This window comes from Salvelinus sp. IW2-2015, linkage group LG14 (genome assembly GCF_002910315.2).
Source record: "Salvelinus sp. IW2-2015 linkage group LG14, ASM291031v2, whole genome shotgun sequence".
In the NCBI taxonomy this organism is placed as follows: Eukaryota; Metazoa; Chordata; class Actinopteri; order Salmoniformes; family Salmonidae; genus Salvelinus; species Salvelinus sp. IW2-2015.
Genome location: NC_036854.1, coordinates 26,081,042 through 26,102,187, shown reverse-complemented (window position 1 = coordinate 26,102,187; position 21,146 = coordinate 26,081,042). Strand labels below are relative to the sequence as shown.

Here is a 21,146-nt window from a genome sequence, read left to right as displayed (position 1 = left end):
TAAATTCAGTCAATTCATAAAGTCATTTGTTTTTAAAGTCTTAGGATAGCATTCATTATTAGTGTTACATACATTTCTGAATTGACAGAATTGAAACTCATACACCGGAGAATTCACAGATGCTCTTGTTGATCTTTTACGAGACTAAAGGTGAATTTATTTATTTAATTTAAAACCACTTGAAAACCAGGGTGTTGAAACTTTTTGTGAACGTATGTTCCATCGACTGGTCCATGACGTCCAGGGGCCATTTGTTTGTTTAGCTGTGTTATGGCTACATATTATTTTCTTTTTTCAGACAGAGAGACACACACACCTCTCCTCCACTCCTCTCTGTACCTCAGATCTCCTGAGCCCTGCCCTCTCTCTCTGTATGGCCATGTCTGAAGTTCCCCTACTACGTCTAGGCTTTATGAGTAGTCCCTGTATCTGTCTGCAGTTGTGCCAAAAATACATGCTCTTGTTGTTCTCTTACAGATTACAGGCTACACATTATTTTATTTTTACAACACACATACCTGTCATGTTCTTTCCTGTACTTGAATACTTATTAAATTATGTTTTCAGTCAGTTGTTTCAGTTGTTTATTAATATCTCATTTAGACTTATTCTGCTTATTTCTTCCCTACACCTTTGCAGATCTAAGACAAGATGAAAGAAAAAACACATTCTCTTCCTAATTAGTTTTTTTCCCACCTGTATTTTGTCAGGCCAGTGAACATGGTGGTAAACTGTACTATTTGTATGGACCCTAGGTTAMCCTTTCCCTTTGTTATCATACTAACTGTATGTCATATAACCTTAATAAGTGCTCCTGCTCACCTGATGTACCATGCCAGGTGTGTATCATACTGACGTTAATGGGAGAGGGAAGGGGTTAACCATTTCTGGACCCACACGGACCTGCGCTTTCGGCGGGGCTGGTCCCGGCCCAACAGCGCGATCAAGACCACCTTCCTCAACGTTGGTCTCATTGTTGAAAGAGCCTACTCTGCTATCTTGACTTTATTATTGCGTTTCGCTCCAAAACGGCATTTTGGAGGGAAATTATATTAAAGGCTCTCACAGTTCATTTGTGGATGTCATCGAATAAATAATATACTTGGCAAATAAATGAATAAACAATTTAAAGAAATTATGCAATTAAACTGTTTTTATTATGTAATCCCACATTTTTTTACTGGATATGTGCGCATTAAAAATTAAACATTCACATTTTTGATGTATGGCCCCACCATGCGGTAGATGACTCAATTTGCAGTGAAAGCTGGGGACGTCTCCTCAACGATTACACCCGATTTTTCACGAGTCTGGAGATCGCTTCTACCAATGCAGTTTCCACCCCCTCTTTGTCCCAGAGACAGAAATGATCGGTTCGCCTTGTTCAGCCAGCCAGCAGTTATGTGACCCGTCCCCTTTAAGATGATGTCAGAAATAATAATTTAATATTTAATTTCTTTGTTTCATGTCGGCGGACATATACTTCGGTCGAGCAACAACGTTAGAAATCAGGGACGGTAGAAGTCGAGCATCACCCTTTCTGCCAATACAGCAAAACGGATTGCTTCCTAAAGTAGGTTTCAGTGGGTGTCAATTGAAGCCCTGCGCTATCTTCTCTGACAGGACTTTAGTTTCCAGTGCTTCATATAACACCACCCCGGGACAGAAGCCTATATGTCACAGGATGGAATAATAGCCAAAGCCGGCAGAGAGAAGACGCATAGGAAGAGTTAAGGGAATGCGGTGAAATTTCAACTCAATTCGGAACTGTTCCCTTTATCCCCTTCAATGTTTTGGCTTTACCTAAACGGACGTTGGAAAGTGACAATGGGCAATCGTTAACCCAGTGGATTTATTATAATATCCGACGACTATAATAATACTGGAAAGGGGGTACGTCATTAATTTTGCTGCAACTGTCCCCATGCCACACAGCCTGTGACAATATTGTATATTTACAAAATAATGTGTTTTGCTGTCTGCCCCGGGCAGATGCGTTTGTTTCAGTAACCGATTATGTCACCACCATGTCAGTTTTATTCATGTTACAATGTTACACAATAATGTTAGGAATTTTTATTTTCTGGTGCTTTGTGTGTGTTGCTCTGTGTTACCTCTTAAAATATGCGTTGGCTCTTTTCCTTCAATGCAGTACTTTCCCCTGTCTGAAAAACCTATTATGTAACTTCATTCCTTTAGCAGTAGCCTAGTTCATGGCCTTGCCAGTATAATGGACCATGCCCTTATGGCGGATAGTATAGACGTGTCCAAAAACCTTCCATGATCTTGGGCTATAAAATATAACTGTACAACGTATTTCTTACACGTGTATAGTCCTGCTACAGATAAAAACGTGTCTTAAAAAAAAAAAACAGTAATAGAATGGGTATGTCCACCAATTGAATAATTGGCTAAACATTATGTCATGCGGTTGGCATTGCTCCCTCTAGACTCTTTTAAGGGATTGATTGGAGATATCATTTTGCCAGGCTTTATGATTAATTAAGTATGTAAACAGTTGTAAAACTGACTGTTCAAGTCTGTAGATAAATAAGAAAGCAGATCTATTCACGGAGCTATTTCTTCTTATTCTGCAGGTGAACTGTATACTGTAGCTAATAGTATCTTTTGGAGAAAGTAGCAATGGTAAATCCAAGCTTGTTAATATTTGTGTATGTTTTCCCACCACAGATATTTCCCATATTTCCCACTCCCCCAGGATTGACCACAACCTCTCTGACCCTCAGTCATGACATCACCTGAGTCCCCCGTCCCCTCCCCTTCCCCCTGTCCGCCTCCCCCTTCCTCCCTCCCCTCTTCTCCCACTCCCTCCCCCCTCCCACCTCCCCCCTCGCTGACTCCCACAGGGGAGGTGATGGTCCTGGCCCTGGGGAGGAAGAAGCAGAGGATGCTCATCGGTCTCTCCATCCTGCCCAATCTCTTCCTGGCCTTCCTTCTCTCCTCGGACGCCCTGCTTACCCTCACCTCACCCCACCACTGCCGCCTCCCGGGACCCTTGCCCGCCGCCCAGATCCTTAACACCTCCCTGCCCTGGGAGAAGGGGGGCAGAGTGGGGGACAGCGGGGGGCTGTCTCAGTGCAAGCAGTATATCAACGGTACCCAGTCCGGGGTGGAAAACTGTGAAGCTGGCTGGGACTACAACGTCACAGAAGGATTGAGGATTAACATTGTTACTGAGGTACCTCAAGGAACTTTGTCGGCTTCATTGTTTTCTTGATTAGTTTGTAATTCGCGGTCTCAGAATCCAAGTGGTTCCTAGTGGAACAGGGAATGATTGTTTAACAATGATATAATGCATTCTTCAGTGAAGTTCTGATATCCTTACATGCACTGTAACAGAAAACTGTAATTTATACAGTGATTTTTGGTATTAGCATTAGTAAAATACTCTGAAATATTTAACTGCAGCGTAATGTAAATTATGGTGCATTATGGGAAAATGTTGTGGGTTGGGTAAGAATGGCTGTATTTAGAATGGTACTGTAATCCACCCAACAGAATACAGTAACGTACCGTATCTTTGGAGTGCCAAAAACCTTTTGACCAAAAGTGTGTACATGGTATTGTTGTTTCTGACTCATTACCATATTTTGAGGCGTGCCTTGTAAGAGGCTATATTTGTAGCACCCGTTAGTGAGAATGCTGTACCAATTTAACTCCTATGTGGTTATAGTGCCCCATCAATTTGTATAGGGGACATAATTGGAGTGGCAGCAAGTCTTAAACATGAAATGGTTGAGCATTTTAACATGTTCTTTTGGTCTGATTTGCCCTGTAGTCACTGTCAGTTTGGAAGCCTTTGTTAAAACCTCTTAAGGATCCGCACCTTTCTTTACATTTTTGCCTAAAATGACATACCCAAATCTAACTGCCTGTAGCTCAGGCCCTGAAGCAAGGATATGTATATTATTAGTACCATTTGAAAGGAAACACTTTGAAGTCTGTGGAAATGTGAAAGGAATGTAGGASAATATAACACATTAGATTTGGTAAAAGATTATATATTTTTTTGTACCATCATCTTTGAAATGCAAGAGAAAGGCCATAATGTATTATTCCAGCCCAGGTGCAATTCRGATTTTGTCCACTAGATGGCAGCAGTGTACGTGCAATGTTTGACTGATCCAATGAACAATTGCATTTCAGTTCAACATTTTGTATCAAGACTGCCCAAATGTGCCTAATTTGTTTATTAATAACTTTTCAAGTTCAAAACTGTGCACTCTCAAAAAATAGCATGGTATTGTTTCACTAATAACTACTGTAAATTAGACAGTGCAGTTAGATTAACAAGAATTTAAGCTTTCTGCCAATATCAGATATGTCTATGTCCTGGGAAATTTTCTTGTTACTTACAACCTCATGCTAATCGCATTAGCCTATATTATCTCAACCGTCCTGTGGATGAGACACCGATCCCGAATAAGTTAAGGCCTCAAGAAGTGCAAGTGATATATTACCCCACATATTTATAGATATGCTGTAATGTGTATCCCTTGTAATTACATAAAAATACTGTGAAATACAAACCCCTCCCCTCAATGAATTTCATCCATTGATCCATTCATTCCGATTACAGTTGTATTTACTTTTTTTTACGGTATAATACAATACATTTTACAGTAGTGTACTGTGTGTCATTACAGGGTACTTGCTTTGATACCGTAATTAGATTACAGTAGGTGTACTGTAATGTTTTTTTTAAAAGGAAACTTACTTGCCAATGAGCTGCCAGTAAGTAACTGTCAAATTCACGGCAACGGTAAAAAACGCTCTCACTATTAACACAGCTTTGATGAAGTAGGCCTATGTTATAAACAGTCACGTAGAGGGAGGTAATGGGAAATGTACAACCAAACTCATCCTGCCTTTCTTCATTTACTGATGTGTGTACTTGTTCTACAATGCCTTATGACGCACCAGGCCTAATGTCTTTGGCAGAACTCTTGACAAATGTCCACCACACCCAATTTTTCTACGGAGGTCTTAAGCTCTCAATCGGCCCGCTGTGGACCGACGCTCTATTTGTTTTGAATTCCAATGCGTGGTGACGCGGGTGGCATACCCAATGCTTCTTCTGTAAACTGTTCTGTGGGCCTGTTGCCCTCTGTGGTTAACTGAACATACACTGGTCTCAAGGAGTCACTCTAACTGAAGAGACAGACTACAGCAGCGGTTTCCATGCACCTATAGACGGCAGGAATATCATTCAGTTACTCTTTTCATAGACACAAGGCCTGAGTCAGTGGTTGGTTTCAGAGTGTATTTTTACCATGTCATGATCCACCAGTATAACACCACGGTGCTTCTTCAGCGACTTCTCACGGAGGCCAGAAAAGCTCTGATCAGTACACGCCTTTATTCAATAAGGCTTCAGTGGAATACTGAAATAAGCWCCTTTAAGCAGCTGCCTTGTAACACCATGTCAGCCTATATGCTCCTTTGACATGAGGACGTTTACTGTAAGAGGGGKAAAAAAATGCAAGGCAAAGGTTTTGGCCAAGGGCATTATAATGCTTTCGAGTCATGTTTAGAACCGGTTTGGGCAGGTTGTGAACTTGTTTTTGTGCCGTTTTGCTATGCTCTCATTTGTGAGGTTACTATACAGTGCAGCTATGCCGACCAGTGAGGATGAGTGATAGTATTTGACAGGCTTTTATGCGTCCCTGCATAGGTTCCAATGACATAAGGTATTGTTAGCAGCAGCTTCCTGACTGCCCAAAAAACGATGCTATCTCTGTAGATAATTATAATCACTTAGCTTTCAACAGTAGAAAATGCAGAGCTCTTGAGATGTAATAACAAAGTCACGCACAAGTCATAACAAACACTTAAAGGAAATATTTGAAATTACATTTAAATATACTGTAGTTTGGTTGAAATGACTTTTTCTGTATGATCTGGAAAAATGTCCTAACGATGGAGTTGTTGTGCATAACATAAAATGTTTAACTGTCTCTTCCCTTTCTGTATTCTTCTGTTGGTTTCCCACCTCGTTGTTTTCCTCTCCTCTCCCAGTGGGATTTGGTGTGTGGTCAGTACTGGCTGGTTCCAGTCGAAGAGGTGTCCTTCATCCTGGGCGTTCTGACAGGATGCCTGGGACTGGGCTTTGCAGCTGACAGGTGAGACGAGCTGAGAAATACAAAGGGTTAGAGTGGGGGGAGGAGACCTCTTCAGGATTTAAAGTGAGATGAAGCAAATGTAATTAGCCAACACGATTCAGTTCATTAAGATCATCGAATTAAGCTTTCGACGACAGTTTCAGACTCAGGCCTGGGCTGCACTTGAATCCAGACTCAGGCCTGCACTTGAATCCAGACTCAGGCCTGCACTTGAATCCAGACTCAGGCCTGGGCTGCACTTGAATCCAGACTCAGGCCTGGGCTGCACTTGAATCAAGAAATGTGGTTGAATGAACGCTGTTTCCATATACTTCTAGACTCTAGACTAGATGTCCCTAAATAACTATGTATTTACATGGAAATGACCCTGGTTATTTACTTGCTTTATTCTTGGATTCCATAAACCAGGACTGTTAACTTGGTTTTTAAACCTGTTTTTAAGAGGCCTATATCTGGATTTAATTTCCATGAAACCGGCCAGTGCTTATGCACAACTAAAACAGAGCTTTGTATCTTCTCTTCTCTATGTTTTCCTCAGACTGGGCAGGTTGAAGACACTACTCACCTCTCTGACCCTCTCAGTGGTATTTGGCGTGCTTGTGTGCGTCTCTACCTCCCCCCCTATCTTTATTGTCATGCGCTTTTGCCTGGCTGCTGCTAGTGCTGGTGTCTACCTCACGCTTTACATCACACGTGAGTAGTCTCAACTACTGGTGTCATAGTTAGGGCCTTTACATCACACGTGAGTAGTCTCAGCTACTGGTGTCATAGTTAGGGCCTTTACATCACACGTGAGTAGTTCTCAGCTATGTGTCATGTTAGGGCATTTACGTCAACGTGAGAGTCTAACTAACTGGTGTCATAGTAGGGCCTTTACATCACGTGAAGGTAGTCTCAGATACTGGTGTCATAGTTAGGGCCTTTACATCACACGTGAGTAGTCTCAGATACTGGTGTCATAGTTGGGCTTTACATCAACGTGAGTAGTCTCAGATTCTGGTGTCATAGTTAGGGCCTTTACATCACACAGTGAGTAGTCTCAGATACTGGTGTCATAGTTAGGGCCTTTTACATCACACGTGAGTAGTCTCAGATACTGGGTGTCATAGTTAGGGCCTTTCATACACGTGAGTATCTCAGCTATGTTATAGTTAGGGCTTTACATCACACGTGAGTAGTCTCAGCTACTGGTCATAGTTAGGGCCTTTACATCACACGTGAGTAGTTCAACTACTGGTGTCAGTGTTAGGCCTTTACATCACACGTGAGTAGTCTCAGTATAGGTGTCATAGTTAGGGCCATGTGTATTGCGCAGTCATATGACATATCATGATTTTATTCTGTATTTCAAGCCTTATCCAGAAATGAGATAACTCCAAAAATGAAAGCAATTTCCTGAGGATGGTGCTGGACCATCTGACATACGGAGAGAAAAAAGGGACAATTTGATAAAAAAATAAAATTCAAATCCAGGCACGTCACATGATTGGTCAAAACACAGAGCCATAGTACAAAGATCTAACAATAGCATCAAAAGACTACTGCCATGACCACTGCTAAGCTTTTGAAACTGACACACACAGGCAATAGCATCTTAAAACTATTTTGAGTATATTAAAGACCAAACTTGTTTACTAATGTTCAGTGTGTAATCATTCATTGTTTTGTCTTGTGTTTGATTGACAGGTTTAACTCGTGACCCCTCACTACGTCTGCTAGTCACATGGTGGAGGACTAACTACAGTTGCTGGGGAGCTGCTGTTGCTGGGTTTTGCTCTGGTAGTTGAGAGATATTGGAACTGGGCGTGCACCCCTCTCTTGTTCTCACTATGGGTGAGTGTGTGTGTGTTGGGGGATATAGCTTACCTCTCTCTCTGTTCCTCACCTATGGGTGAGTGTGTGTGTGTTGGGGGATAGTAGCTTACCTCTCTCTCTGTTCCTCACCTATGGGTGAGTGAGTGTGTTGGGGGATAGTAGCTTATGGACAACGGAAGGGGAATATGGTAGTCATTTCATTAAAGAAGTAAATGCAAACTGACTTGCTGAGAGCATCCCGGCTTTGTATTGATTTCAGCCATTAACTCAAGTCAGAATACATTAGCATTTGGCTTCAAGGTGCAGTGTTCCTCCCACATTCCTCATGACCTTTTATTGCAAATAGTAAATTGAACACTGAGCAAATGAAATATGAACTTTGCTGTTCCAGGGGAGAGAATAGCTTGGTGTGGATCCTAGGTTGAAGAACCTAATAATTCCACGTGGAAGCTAACTAGCAGTGCCGGTCCCATTATTTAAAATTMTTCCTAAGAACAGCCCTTAATCAGGAGTTATCATACGGTAATCCCTGGATTCTCATGCCTTATGGCTTAATTACAACCCTCTTGTCTTAACTGTTGTTATCTTCAACCTAGAAGGAAGCTAGGAGAAAATGACATGAAAATGTTTGTTTTGTTTCAGTATTCCAGGGGTATTTCCTGAGTCTCCTCGCTGGCTCCTCCTCTCTGAGAGATCAGCTGATCTGAATTCCTTCAGTGAAAGAAGAGATAGAGGGAGGGATGACGAGAGCTTCACAGGTGTGTGGGAACCATTTTGTCTTTTTGTGTGGGTCTTTTCATGAGGTTTATGACTTTTATTAGAAAAACTATTCTCTGCTGATGCCTCCAGTGTGACTTGTGGTGTTGTCATTATTTCAGAGCTGGACTCCGAGCTATCTCCCTCTACTCGCCCACACCTGTCCTTCCCAGAGCTCGTACACAGCAGGAACATCTGGAAAAATATATGTGTGCTCGGCTTCACCTCGTAAGTCACCTAACTGTGCTGTTTGAAGTTTGCCCTCATATGTTTGGTCAGACTTTAATTAGCTACACACATAGTAATAGTAGTAGGTCTACCAGTAGTAGATATACAGTGGTGTAATAATGTTATATGATGTACTGTTCTATATTTTGTTTTATATGTAAGTGCCTTAATGTGTTTGGACCCCAGGAAGAGTAGCTGCTGCCTTGGCAACAGCTAATGGGGATCCATAAGAAATACAATTACAAATACAGTACATGAAAGTTTAACTTCTTTGTGTTTCTACACAGTAACTACACCGTTTACTAATAAGATGTAACGACATTTTGGTAACCAAACATAGTAGTATATATGCTACATATAGTGTAATATAAAGGTTTGCCTTGGCTTCTATCAACATTTACAGGTTGGCACCCATAGGATTCATACAGTAGTTGCCAATCAGACCATGATTCTCCCTCCCCATCTTCTCCCGTTGTCTGTCAGGTTCATTTCCCATGGCATTAGTCACTGTTACAGCTCGTTCCGCGGTGATGTCAGAGGCACTGCCCCCAGCTTCTATTGGACCTATCTACTCTCTGTCTGTGCGGGAGGAGGGGCCTGGCTGTTGTTATGGGCAACCGTGAACAGGTGTGGTCGACGTGGTATCCTGCTCCTCGCCATGACGATGACGGGGCTGGCATCTCTGATTCTCCTCGGACTGATGGAGTGTAAGTTGACGTTCAAGGTAGAATCCTTAGTTACTACACCCATTTTTGGACTTGTAAATTTATGATTTATATCCATTGATTCTTGAAGAATATAACTAAAATGCCTCATGAGCTTAGTTCAACTGTTATACCCCATCAGAAACCAAAATATAAGCTTGTTTTACTTCAATGTTTGTAAACAATCACTGTATAACCTTAAAACATGGTTAAAACTATAATGTTGATGTCACTGATGGTCAGTCCTTGCATTCATAGCTCTGTCTATGCATTTGAGTGGTTACATTTATCCAGGCCTATCCCTCAGCTTTTTACCAAAACAGAGATGGGGTGGGCACTTTGTAATTGATTCAAATACGGATTGGCATAATGCTTTGTAGAAATAGTCCCTTAACCACTGATATAGGATCAGATATGTTTTCATCCACTAAAACATATAATCCTGTGTCAGTGCTTAAGGGCCATTCTACCTACCCCTCACCTGGAACACACAGATTTAGGGGCCAAATTCTACCTACCCCTCACCTGGAATACACAGATTTAGGGGCCAAATTCTACCTACCCCTCACCTGGAACACACAGATTTAGGGGCCAAATTCTATCTACTCACCTGGAACACACAGATTTAGGGGCCAAATTCTACCTACTCACCTGGAATACACATAGTTAGGTACACATAGATAGAATACACATAGATAGTCCTCACCTGGAATACATAGAGGGTAAATGTAATTCAGTTCATAGGAGACCACGTGTCATGAAGTAGTTACGACTCTCAATTGACATTGAATACAGGAAGCACAGGTTATTTTTTGCATGGCACCACCTTGTGGCTGAATGGTGGTATATCAGTTCATGAAGGACACTGCCGTGGCAGTAAAGTCAAAGTCGTGTCTCAGTTTCAGATGTAATCGTCAGCCAGTCTGTGGAGTTCAGTCCTAAGTTAACTCTCCCTCCTATCCTTCTCTCAGATCTAAGTGAGGCTGCCATCACTGTGTTCTCAGTGATGGGTCTCTTCTCCTCCCAGGCRGCTGCCTCTCTCTGTGTCCTCTTCACAGCAGAGATCATGCCCACCATCATCAGGTAAGGACCAGCAACTCATAGACTGTCACACGAGTCTTCCCCATCTAGGCTTGTTCCGTATATTAGACGTATTATTAGGCCTAATATTCATATTAATGGGTGTCATTTTTGGCTTGATCCTCATGTTATCTCTCTTCCCTGATCTTTCCTCTTGGAGATCACTAACCTTTGAACTTTTGCCTCTCGTCCAGGGGCATTGGCGTGGGCACGGTGTTGGCCCTGGGCTGTGTGGGTCGGCTCACCTCGCCGCTCATGGACCTGCGCAACCACTATGGCTACTTCCTTCACCATGTGGTGTACTCCTCCCTGGCTCTGCTGGCCGTGCTCTCCATCCTGCTTCTGCCCGAGAGCAAGAGGAAACCGCTGCCCCAGACGCTGGCCGACGGGGAGCAGTACCGACGCCCCTCGCTGGGCCGGAGGAGGAGGGACAACGTGCCCCTGCTGGCCACCCCCAACCCAGAGACCTAGCATGTCATAACGCCAGCCCAGAGTGTCAGCAGGTCGCGGAGAGGAACAAGAGGGTCAGCTGTCTGCTGAAAATGGTTGTGCCGAGCCAATGAAGGAGGGTGGTTGAAGGGACCCCCACCCCCCTCACCTTTCCCATAAGGCCTGTGTGTCAGTAAAGGGAGCAGATGCTTTCTGCCCATGCTCCCGACTGCCACCATCAGAGAGACCCTTTTGATTTGTGTATTATCTGGCAGAGTATGGCATCACACACAGCTCACGGAGGCAGAGGCAGGAATGTTATGGAAACGGTCCTGTAAATACCTACAACTTAGTTTCTTTAACTTTATGAATGCTAGGTTATCTATTTATAAAAAACAGTAGTTTTGTTTCTGGAAGTTTTTGGAAGGGTACTTTGTATTGTGCAAAAACATCGTACTAAGACAAGATGAGGGCAATTTTGTCTACTGCTCTTAAAGGCATCGGGGGAAATTATATTAATTGAAGATTCTTTGAGCAAACGTTACACTTGAGGGTAGTTTGGTGAAACTTTGAACTTGCATTAAATAAATACTAATAGGCTACCTCCCCAAACCCAAGAGTCCTTACAATCAGTTTAATAAAAAAAGATAGAGAAAGTAACATTTAAATGTACTGTAGTTCCACAGACTTGGTTGGATGTGATGAAATGATATGAATTCAATTTCCAGATGTGACTTGGAGCCAGTACTGTTTATGGGTCATTCATCTTGATCGTCTGGGCTGTCAGACCTGTCTTCCTCTGGGCTTCACTGAAGACATAGGGAGTGTGCCTGTGCATTCAGAGCTGAAAACCTTGGGTAGATAGAAATGTATGGTAGAAAATGGACACACATTTATATATTATATCAGTTCTACGCTAAATATTATTGTGGGGCAATGCCCTGAAGAGTTTGCAGCATTGAATTATAGCCGTGCCCAGAAACCTGCCCAAGCCCCCACCCCTTAGGCACTGATCTGAAAGGATTGGCTAGGTACAAACAATCCATCCAGCTTATCAGGCGGCATGGTGAAGCTATTACGATATTGCTTATACCTTTCTGATCCTTTCAGATCTCCACAAGCATCTTGGCCCTAGGCTAGGGGGGGAAGGCCTAAGGGCTGTTTCCAGACCTGGGCTATTCTCTTTTTAGAATACAGGAACTCACTATAATAGAGTGATGGTGACGTGCATAACAGGAACCTTGTTGCCAGGCACCTTGTTGCCAGGATTTGGTACTGTATGTTTATTTGAAACATTGAGGACCTAGCTGTTTGATGTTTTTTTTGACAGGTTTTTGATTGGATCTGCTCCAGAACCTTTTCTGGGCAGAGGTGTGTGTGGGGGGGGGGGGGGGGGGCTGAAGGGGGCTTGAAGTTGGGGAGTTAGGAAGGGGAAAAGAGACACCTCCCGCTGCAGGTCTTTGGTAGTTTATTTAAAATGCACTAAACAAATCTAATAATAATATGGATATTATTAATGATGATAATAACTATGAATAACTTGACAACAGTAATACGTTGTTAGACATTGCTAGGTCCTTAAGATGATCTATTAAGCAATAACAGCAATGTAATTGTTAATAACTCTAATAACCTGATTGAATCGAAAATAAAATGTTAAGTAAACAATGGGTTGTTGTGTGTCTTGTCTGTGTTGATGGATGAAGAGGGTCTTGTCGTCAGGAAGCTAACAGATCATCCTATTGATCTTGTATATTGGTTTTAAGATTGTATAATTTACTTTTTGTTATGCACACCTTTCCCCCCAGAAAACAACGTAGAGATTTTTCAAAGTGTTTCTGATAAAGATGGTACGAGCGCCGCAAATCCATTAGGGATGCAAAAAAATTATACAAACTCAAACTTGAATCGATGTTTGACAACTCAGACTCGCACCGCATGTGGCAAGGACTACAAGGCTATCATGGACTACAAAGGCAAATCCAGCTGTGTGGTTCCCACCAAAGCCTCCCTCCCAGACGAGCAGAACACATTCGATGCTCGCTTTGAGGCAGACAATACCGACCCATCCAGGAAGACTCTCGCTGCTCCGGACGACTAGGTGTTTTCACTCTCCCAAGGTTGACGTGAGGAAACGTGAGGAAAACTCTCAAAAGAGTAAATATAGTTCAGCATTCAACACTGTTGTACCCTCCAAGCTCTTAGCTTTGTGTCCGAACCCTACCCTCTGCAACTGGATCCTGGACTTCCTGGCGGGCAGACCCCAGGCTGTGCGGATTGGCAACAACACCTCTTCCACAATGACCCTTAACACAGGGGTCCCCCCAGGGTTGTCCTCAGCCCTCTGCTGTACTCCCTGTTCACCCACCACTGTGTGGCTTTGCACAACATCAACTCCATCAAGTTTGCTGACGACACAACGGTTGTAGGCCTGATAATCAACAACAACGAGTCAACCTTTAAGGAGGTGGTAAGTGTCAGAGCTGCTAGGAGTACTGGGTGGAGGAGTCAAGCGCAGAGAGCAGGGATTCAAGAACGTGTATTTATTTTCCAGTAGACAGGGAAAACGATCATGCCCTAAACACGGGCGCATGAAAAATACGAGTCCAAAAACACAGGACTAAACTGTCCAGAACAAATAATAAATCCACTAAACAATCCAACACCAAATAACAGATAAACAAGCCCGCAGCCAGCGGGCTGACTGCCCTTAAATAGCCTACCCACAAAACTAAACTCAAAACAGGTGCACCCAATCAGCCCAAACTAACAGAAACAAAAAAGGAAAAGAATCGATGGCAGCTAGTAGGCCGGTGACGACGACCGCCGAGCGCCGCCTGAACAGGAAGAGGCACCATCTTCGGTGGGATTCGTGACAGTAAGTGAACTGGCATTGTGTTGCCAGGACAATAACTTCTCCCTCAAAGTCAGCAAAGCAAAGGAGTTGATTGTTGTTTTGAGGAAGTAGAGGGAACGCCCCGTTCCACATAAACGGGACTGCAGCAGAGAGTCAGCAGTTTTAAGTTCATCGGCGTCCACATCACCGATGACTTAACATGGACCAACAACACCACCCCTCTTGTCAAGAGGGCGCAACAACGCCTCTACTTCCTCAGGCGGCTGAAGAAATGTAGCATGCCATCCGGGGTCTACTCCAAATACTATGGCTGCACCATCAAGAGCGTACTGACCAGTTGCATCACGGCCTGGTACAGGAATTGCTCTGTCCACGACCGAAAGGCTCTCCAGCGGGTGGTGAAGACGGCCCAGTACATCACCATCACCATGCTCCCATCCAGGGAGTCCAACACACCCCAGCCATGAGCTGTTCATACTCCCTTACTGTTGGGCAGACGGTATTGAAGCTGGAGGTCTGACACCAACAGGCTTAGAGACAGTTTCTATCTACAAGCCATCAGACACACACATCACAACTGCTGCTACCAGACTACTATGTACTATTGCTAATACTGCACGATTTAAACACTTGCCCCCCAATCACCCCTTCCCTGATACATGTGTAAATATAAAATGTGCCTTCCTGTATTATACTTATGCTAAAATGTTTATTCTGTTCTACTGAGCCAATTACTTTATGTTCAAATTCTTATTTTTTTATTTTATTATTTCTTATTGTTGTTGCATTGTCGGAAGGAACCTGCAAGTAAGCATTTTGTTGGACAGTGTATACCTATACCATGTGTATCCTGTACATATGACTAATAAAACTTGAAACAGCAACGTCATTTTAATGTTATTATTTGTCCGACAGGAATGGCAATATCTTATTTACTTCACAAAACATAATTCCCTTTTAATGTACTTTTCCCTTTATGCGTATTTTGACCTTGAAATTAAGCATGAGAATAGTGTGCTGATACGTTTTGAACTTTCATCCTACTCGGAATTGTAAATTCGGGAAATCGGGCCTCTTTCTACAGCTACGACCTGAAGATCACTGACGTCATCATGAATCAACCTTTTTTCCCCCTCTGGTTTCCAGTTGTCTTGAAAGCACCATAAATCCAGAGAATGCCAGACTTTGATGACAAAGTTTGATGACAAATTTTGCCCACGAAGGACCGCCGCGCCGCCTTCCTGTTCAAGTGAGCACAGCACAGCAAGGTAAGTCCCAAAATGTATTGTATGCTGCTGCATAAATGACGTAATATTCCAGGGAGATATGTATACTGTAGCTAAGAAAGTAATACTTAGTGTATGCTGTGTAGTAAGCTGTTAGTAGCCCATGTGCCTCACCCTAATAATTTGGTCTACTTTCACCTCTTAATTTCACCTACTGTTCTGATTTGGTGGTGCACATGTAGCCTATAACCTGTTTTTGAGAAATGTAACCATCGAATATTGTAAGAGCTTTCATTGCCTGCTTATATGCCTCCTTTATTTATCCTATGGTTCTGACTTGGTGTACAGGGAGAACACTGTAAGAACGGCCCATGTTCTGAATTCTGTTGCTGTACATTTCAAAAGTGCTGAACAAATAATTATATTGACTATGTCCGTCCTAGCTCGCTCATTAATGTCTTATTCGAAATTCTGGATTGCCTCTTATCTGCATGTCGTCCCCTTATGGACTGCTGTTGGGACAGCTTTATCTAGGCCCTAACAGTTTGTGGGCACCGTTTGTCACAGTTATAGTGCAATTAATGTATTGTTTAGTGTTGTGTAGTGGCTTTGCTGGCATGCATCCCACAATTATTATTTTTTGCCCCACCGAGATGTACATGCTAAAATCGCCACTGTATGTAACCATGCCAAACATAACATATCATATCATATCATATCATACTAGATTGAGTGTCTCGGATTTACGTACAGAATAATACGAAATGCTCTGAGACCAGGTTGGCCGTTTTCAAGGGATTGTTAAATAAATGTTAGAACTATTTGGTTATAATATCCTCATCTATTGAGCATAGTCAGAACTACACATTTTTCCGATTATTCCATGCAAAACAATCTCCATCATCAGAGTTATACAGCAAGTAGCTAGCTATATGCTATTCATGATCAGTTAACATTAATGATCATGTAATTTCAGATACGTGAAGCTAAGCAAACAACTTCATTTAGTTTGCTTCATCAGAGATTACAGGATTTGGGAAATAGCTTGACATCGGCAAATCCTCGTCCTGGTAAAGTTGTCAGACTACTGTCATCACCAGTATAGATGGCAAGTTTATCTCCTGAAAGTTGGCTTGTTAACTAGCCATACTGACGTGATCTTTTAGATAGCTAGCCATTTGATGTGGTCCATCAAACAATGTAGCCTTATATCATGTGTCAGCAGCAATCGTAATTAAACACAATGTTGAAAAGGGGAACATTTTAGCTAACTTAGCTAGGTAGGCCTACATTAGGTCCACTTACCACTATTAGCCAACTGTACAAAGTTTCTACCGGTAGCTTGCAAAGTAAACATCAGCTAACAGTAACGTTACCACTGCAAATGCGCCCTTCTGCTGCTTGACAGGCAGAGCCGACAAAAGATGGGAAATTTAGCAAAATCACTCATACTTGTCAAGTATAGTTAACTTTTTATATCACTCAAATATCCAATCAATGATGGCCAATATTGAGAGATATCCGTATCTGAAATGGCATGATCATTGATGTTTACTCATCACGAATAGCATGCAGTTACTTGCTGTATAACTCTCATGATAGAGTTCAATGTGCGCAATAATTTTTGCATGGAATAATCTGAAATGTGTAGGTCTGACTATGCTCTTCAAGAGGTTATATTACAACCAAATAGTTAACATTTAACAATCCCTTGAAAACGGCACGCAGGTGTCAATGGTTTTAGCGGAGATGTAGGTCTCTTTAACCCAGATTGGGGTCCATATCAAACATCTCTCAGGAAAAGTGGGAGTTTCAAAAGGAACCAATGAGAAATGGGGATTTCGAAAGGTGTCACTCAAGACGTTGTATGGTTATCGGACGTTAGTCATGGTCTGCAGAGATGACAGTAAGGAATTTAAGTTATGCCCCAAAAATATATATTCACTCACTGTGAGCTGTGTCTTTGAACGTTACCTACCGGTAGCCATGTATGTAATGTTACGTTTTTCGTAAATGTAAATGCAAATGCTAGCTAACGTTATCTACCGTAATTTAGTCATCAGAGACAGTGGCGTTTCACGAGCCCCCCGAAAGGTTCGAGCAAGCCCCCCCTGCTGTTTCCTGCTATGCTACACATTTTGACATGAAGCTGAGAGAATATTTTCCAATTCTAAAAGCTAATTTCTCAAAAAGAGTTTCATTTCCATGACCTGGACAATAAGGCAGGTGGTAGAATTAATCTCTGATAAAACATATAGCACCTAATCTAGATCAGATATCAATGTACTCCACAAACTGTCCACCTCAATCAGAGAAAGGCACTCAGCAGGAATTTCACTGGGTTATATTTGTACCGAAGGACAAAGGAAGGGAAACAATGTGGTGTAAATAAGACAGAGTTAAGGTTACACCTCACAAACCATCAAGTTGAGAGACAGCAACAGCTACACCCCCACCCCCATTATTTAAGACACCTCCTACACATAGTCAGGTACAAAATTATTGGCACCCTCGATAAAGATTGTGGAACGTCCCAGCTAAGGTTACACCTCACAATCCATCAACTTGTGAGACAGCAACAGCTAGGCCTACGCCTCATTATTCTTTACATCCCACATTCTACCTTTGGCATACACACACACTATTTTCGATGCAATTTTTTTATTATGTAAATTATGCATTTCATCGGTTTTTCTGTAAACTGTAAGCAATTAATGAATCAAATCAAAGTCACTCAACTGCAATAACTGAGGCAGTGGGATTCCTGAGATACCAGCACTAAAAGTGACACCAGTGCTCTTTATAAAGAGAGGCCAGTGCTCTGAGCACAGTATCTGTCATCACATCGTGATTGCAAAGGAAAGAATTGTTCAGGACATGTTGCATTTCTGCATTCTTCAGGTAACAAAATCTAGCCACATTAATTACAAAATACCTTCCCTAATGAGTTAGCTAATCATATATTCTAGATAACTTTCAATGAATTGGACAAGCGCAAACAATATAGGCCTACACTACTCACAACAATAAAGCATTTTGTGTATGTTATTTATTGTAGCAGGTTCTGCGTGTATTTACCATATTATGAGGAATTGTGGACTTTCATGGGAGTGTTTGATTATTGTCTTTACTTGCAGACGTGACGTGAATCAGGTCCTATTATTAGCAGGCTCCTCTACAGCAAATAAAAATACTTCTCCACAGCAATTAGGCTACTCAGAACAAGCTAGGCTGCTCTCGTTAGCCACTGGAGGTAAGGTGCCCTTATCTATATTCAATTGTTTTGAATATTTTAGGATTCTGACATCAGATGACATTTTCTCTCTCAGATTTTATAACATAAATGTAAATGTAGAAGCTGTTATTTTTCTGCCAATAATCAAAAGCAGTTAAATTGAAAATGCTGTGGTGCTTTGATACAGTACTAGGATGAAGCTGAATCTTAACTAGCACTTTAAACAATCCTAAAGGATCATTCATTAAAACGTGCAGCTCCACCACCAGTTGAGGTATGGGGCTGGGGAATTCATCAATTCTGTCAAATTCGTTAGCATATTTTGACGGTTGTGTGTGCGCGCGCACGTCTCCTATTTGCATTGATCCTTTGAATTTGTGCTTGCTTTTCTGCATGCAAAACACAAGTTCTACTTGCAAGGGATCCACTTCAGTCTGAGAGGTCAATGTAATTATTACCACTGTAAAATTAGCCCATACCTGGGCTACTTCACTCCCATGCGTCACTGCAGAAATATCAAAGTGACTTCTCCCGAGTGGAGCAGCGGTCTAAGGCACTACATCTCAGTGCTTGAGGCGTCACTACAGACACCCTGGTTAGATTCCAGGCTGTATCACAACCGGCCGTGATTGGGAGTCCCATTGGGCGGCGCACAATTGGCCCAACGTCGTCTGGCCGGTGTAGGCCGTCATTGTAAATAAKAATTTGTTCTTAACTGACTTGCCTAGTAAAATAAAAATCATTTTCGTCTTGCCATATTGCTGTACCTTGCCATAACACTGGAGGGAGTGTCAAAGCATGAAACAAGTGTCTCAGAAGAGCCTTGCTACCCTTTCAAACACATGACGTCTGTTTCAACATAAAGGCCAACTGTTTTAGGCGCGTCAATGTCAATGGGAGGTTTATAACTATAAATGGTGGACAACTAACCTAAGCAAGAGGTCATGGCTACATATCTTACTGTATAAAGACACCATACATGTTTTCATTTTGTGTGTCACATCAATGCACAAATATGAATGAGACATGTAGGCTACTGAAACAGTTTTTTGCTTTATTCATATTTGGAATTAATTACATTACTGTACTGATCAACCAAATATTATTGCAGATGGTAAATACAGGAACCTCCATTTCCCACTAAGGAGTAAAATGTTTTATTTACTTGTAATTCAAAATWAAATTTAAAAAAAGTAAACAACTAACACTTCCGAGCTGACAAGGTAAAAATCTGTCGTTCTGCCCCTGAGCAAGGCAWTAAACCCACTATTCCCCGGGTGCCGAAGATGTGGATGTCAATTAAGGCAGCCCCCCGCACCTCTCTGATTCAAAGGGGTTGGGTTAAATGCAGAAGACACATTTCAGTTGAATGCATTCAGTTAGACAACTGACTAGGTATCCCCCTTTCCCTTTCTTGTTTCCCCCGCCTACAGTAAGCGTGAAAACTGTGTGACCTCCTGGGTACTTCCAATGTTGTCCACTTGGGGAAGGTAGAAAATAAGCTGTACCATTACCCACCTCTTTACTGGCTTCTCATGCCACTACTGGTAAGTTATCAGAACTCATGCATTGTGTAAGCATTAAGATAGGGAAAGGGGGATACCCAGCCAGTTGTACAACTGAATGTCTTCAACTGATAACATACACTATTTTGTATATTGAATTAAAAACACAAAAGAGATAACATAAACATTGAAGTGAAAGCCTGTAAAATCAAGGCTTTTTTTTCTTAGTCTTTGAGACACAGACCATGAAACCCACTCATTCCCTAGGAATACCCAGGAATCCAACTAACCATGTTTGGGCAATCTGGTAATAGTGTACTAGTTCAAAAATTATAAACATGACTTGGATCTAATGTACATTAAGCAGAAGACACCATTGTCATATCACATGCAGTAAGCTACCATATTATGCTTCAAGTATCTTTATGCCGTAGGATTAAAACACTATATAGTTGACACTTTATTCAAACTAAAAGCAAAACAATTAGCTATTTTAATTCAATTTTAAATAGTATTTTTAGGAAGTATATTACTTTTCGATGTACACAGTGCCTTCAGAAAGTATTCATACCCTTCGACTTATTTCACATTTTGTTGTGTTACAGCCTGAACTCAAAATGGATTCAATATTTGTTTTCTTCTCACCCATCTACACAGAATACCCCATAATGACTAAGTGAAAACATGTTTTTAGAAATGTTTGCAAATGTATTGAAAATGAAAAATAGAACTATCACCCTTGAGTCAATACTTTGTAGAAGCACCTTTGGTGGCATTTACAGCTTTGAGACATCTTTGGTATGTCTGTATYAGCTTTGCACATCTGGATCGCAGATTTTCTCAAGCTCTGTTAAGTTAGATGGGGAGCGGAGGTAAACAGCAATCTTCAAGTCTTTCCACAGATTTTCAATGGAATTCAAGTCTGGGCTTTGGCTGGGCCACTCAAGGACTTTCATGTTCTTGTTCTGAAGCCATTCCGGCATTGCTTTGACTGCCCCAGTCTAAGGTCGTTTGCCCTCTGAAGCAGGTTCTCATTAAGGATTTTCCTGTATTTGGCTCCATTCATTGCTCCCTTTATCCATACCAATCTCTCAGTCCCTGCTGCTGTATATAATCCCCATTGCATGATTCGGCCACCACCATGCTTCACGGTAGGTGTGGTGTTAGA

The 21,146-nt window shown here is 42.0% G+C and overlaps 1 protein-coding gene across 1 annotated transcript; it reads left to right on the top strand.

Annotated features, from left to right (window-relative positions):
* The first annotated feature begins 1,428 nt into the window (after nt 1-1,428).
* On the top strand, nt 1,429-12,825 carry LOC111973493 (solute carrier family 22 member 17). Its single transcript, XM_070446595.1, is given in 12 exon segments — nt 1,429-1,893; nt 2,692-3,199; nt 6,040-6,143; nt 6,682-6,836; nt 7,830-7,869; nt 7,871-7,925; nt 7,982-8,034; nt 8,601-8,716; nt 8,837-8,942; nt 9,426-9,649; nt 10,618-10,729; nt 10,921-12,825. Coding segments are annotated over 11 exon segments (1,692 nt in total). The 5' UTR covers nt 1,429-1,893; nt 2,692-2,749; the 3' UTR covers nt 11,198-12,825.
* The last annotated feature ends 8,321 nt before the right edge of the window (nt 12,826-21,146 follow it).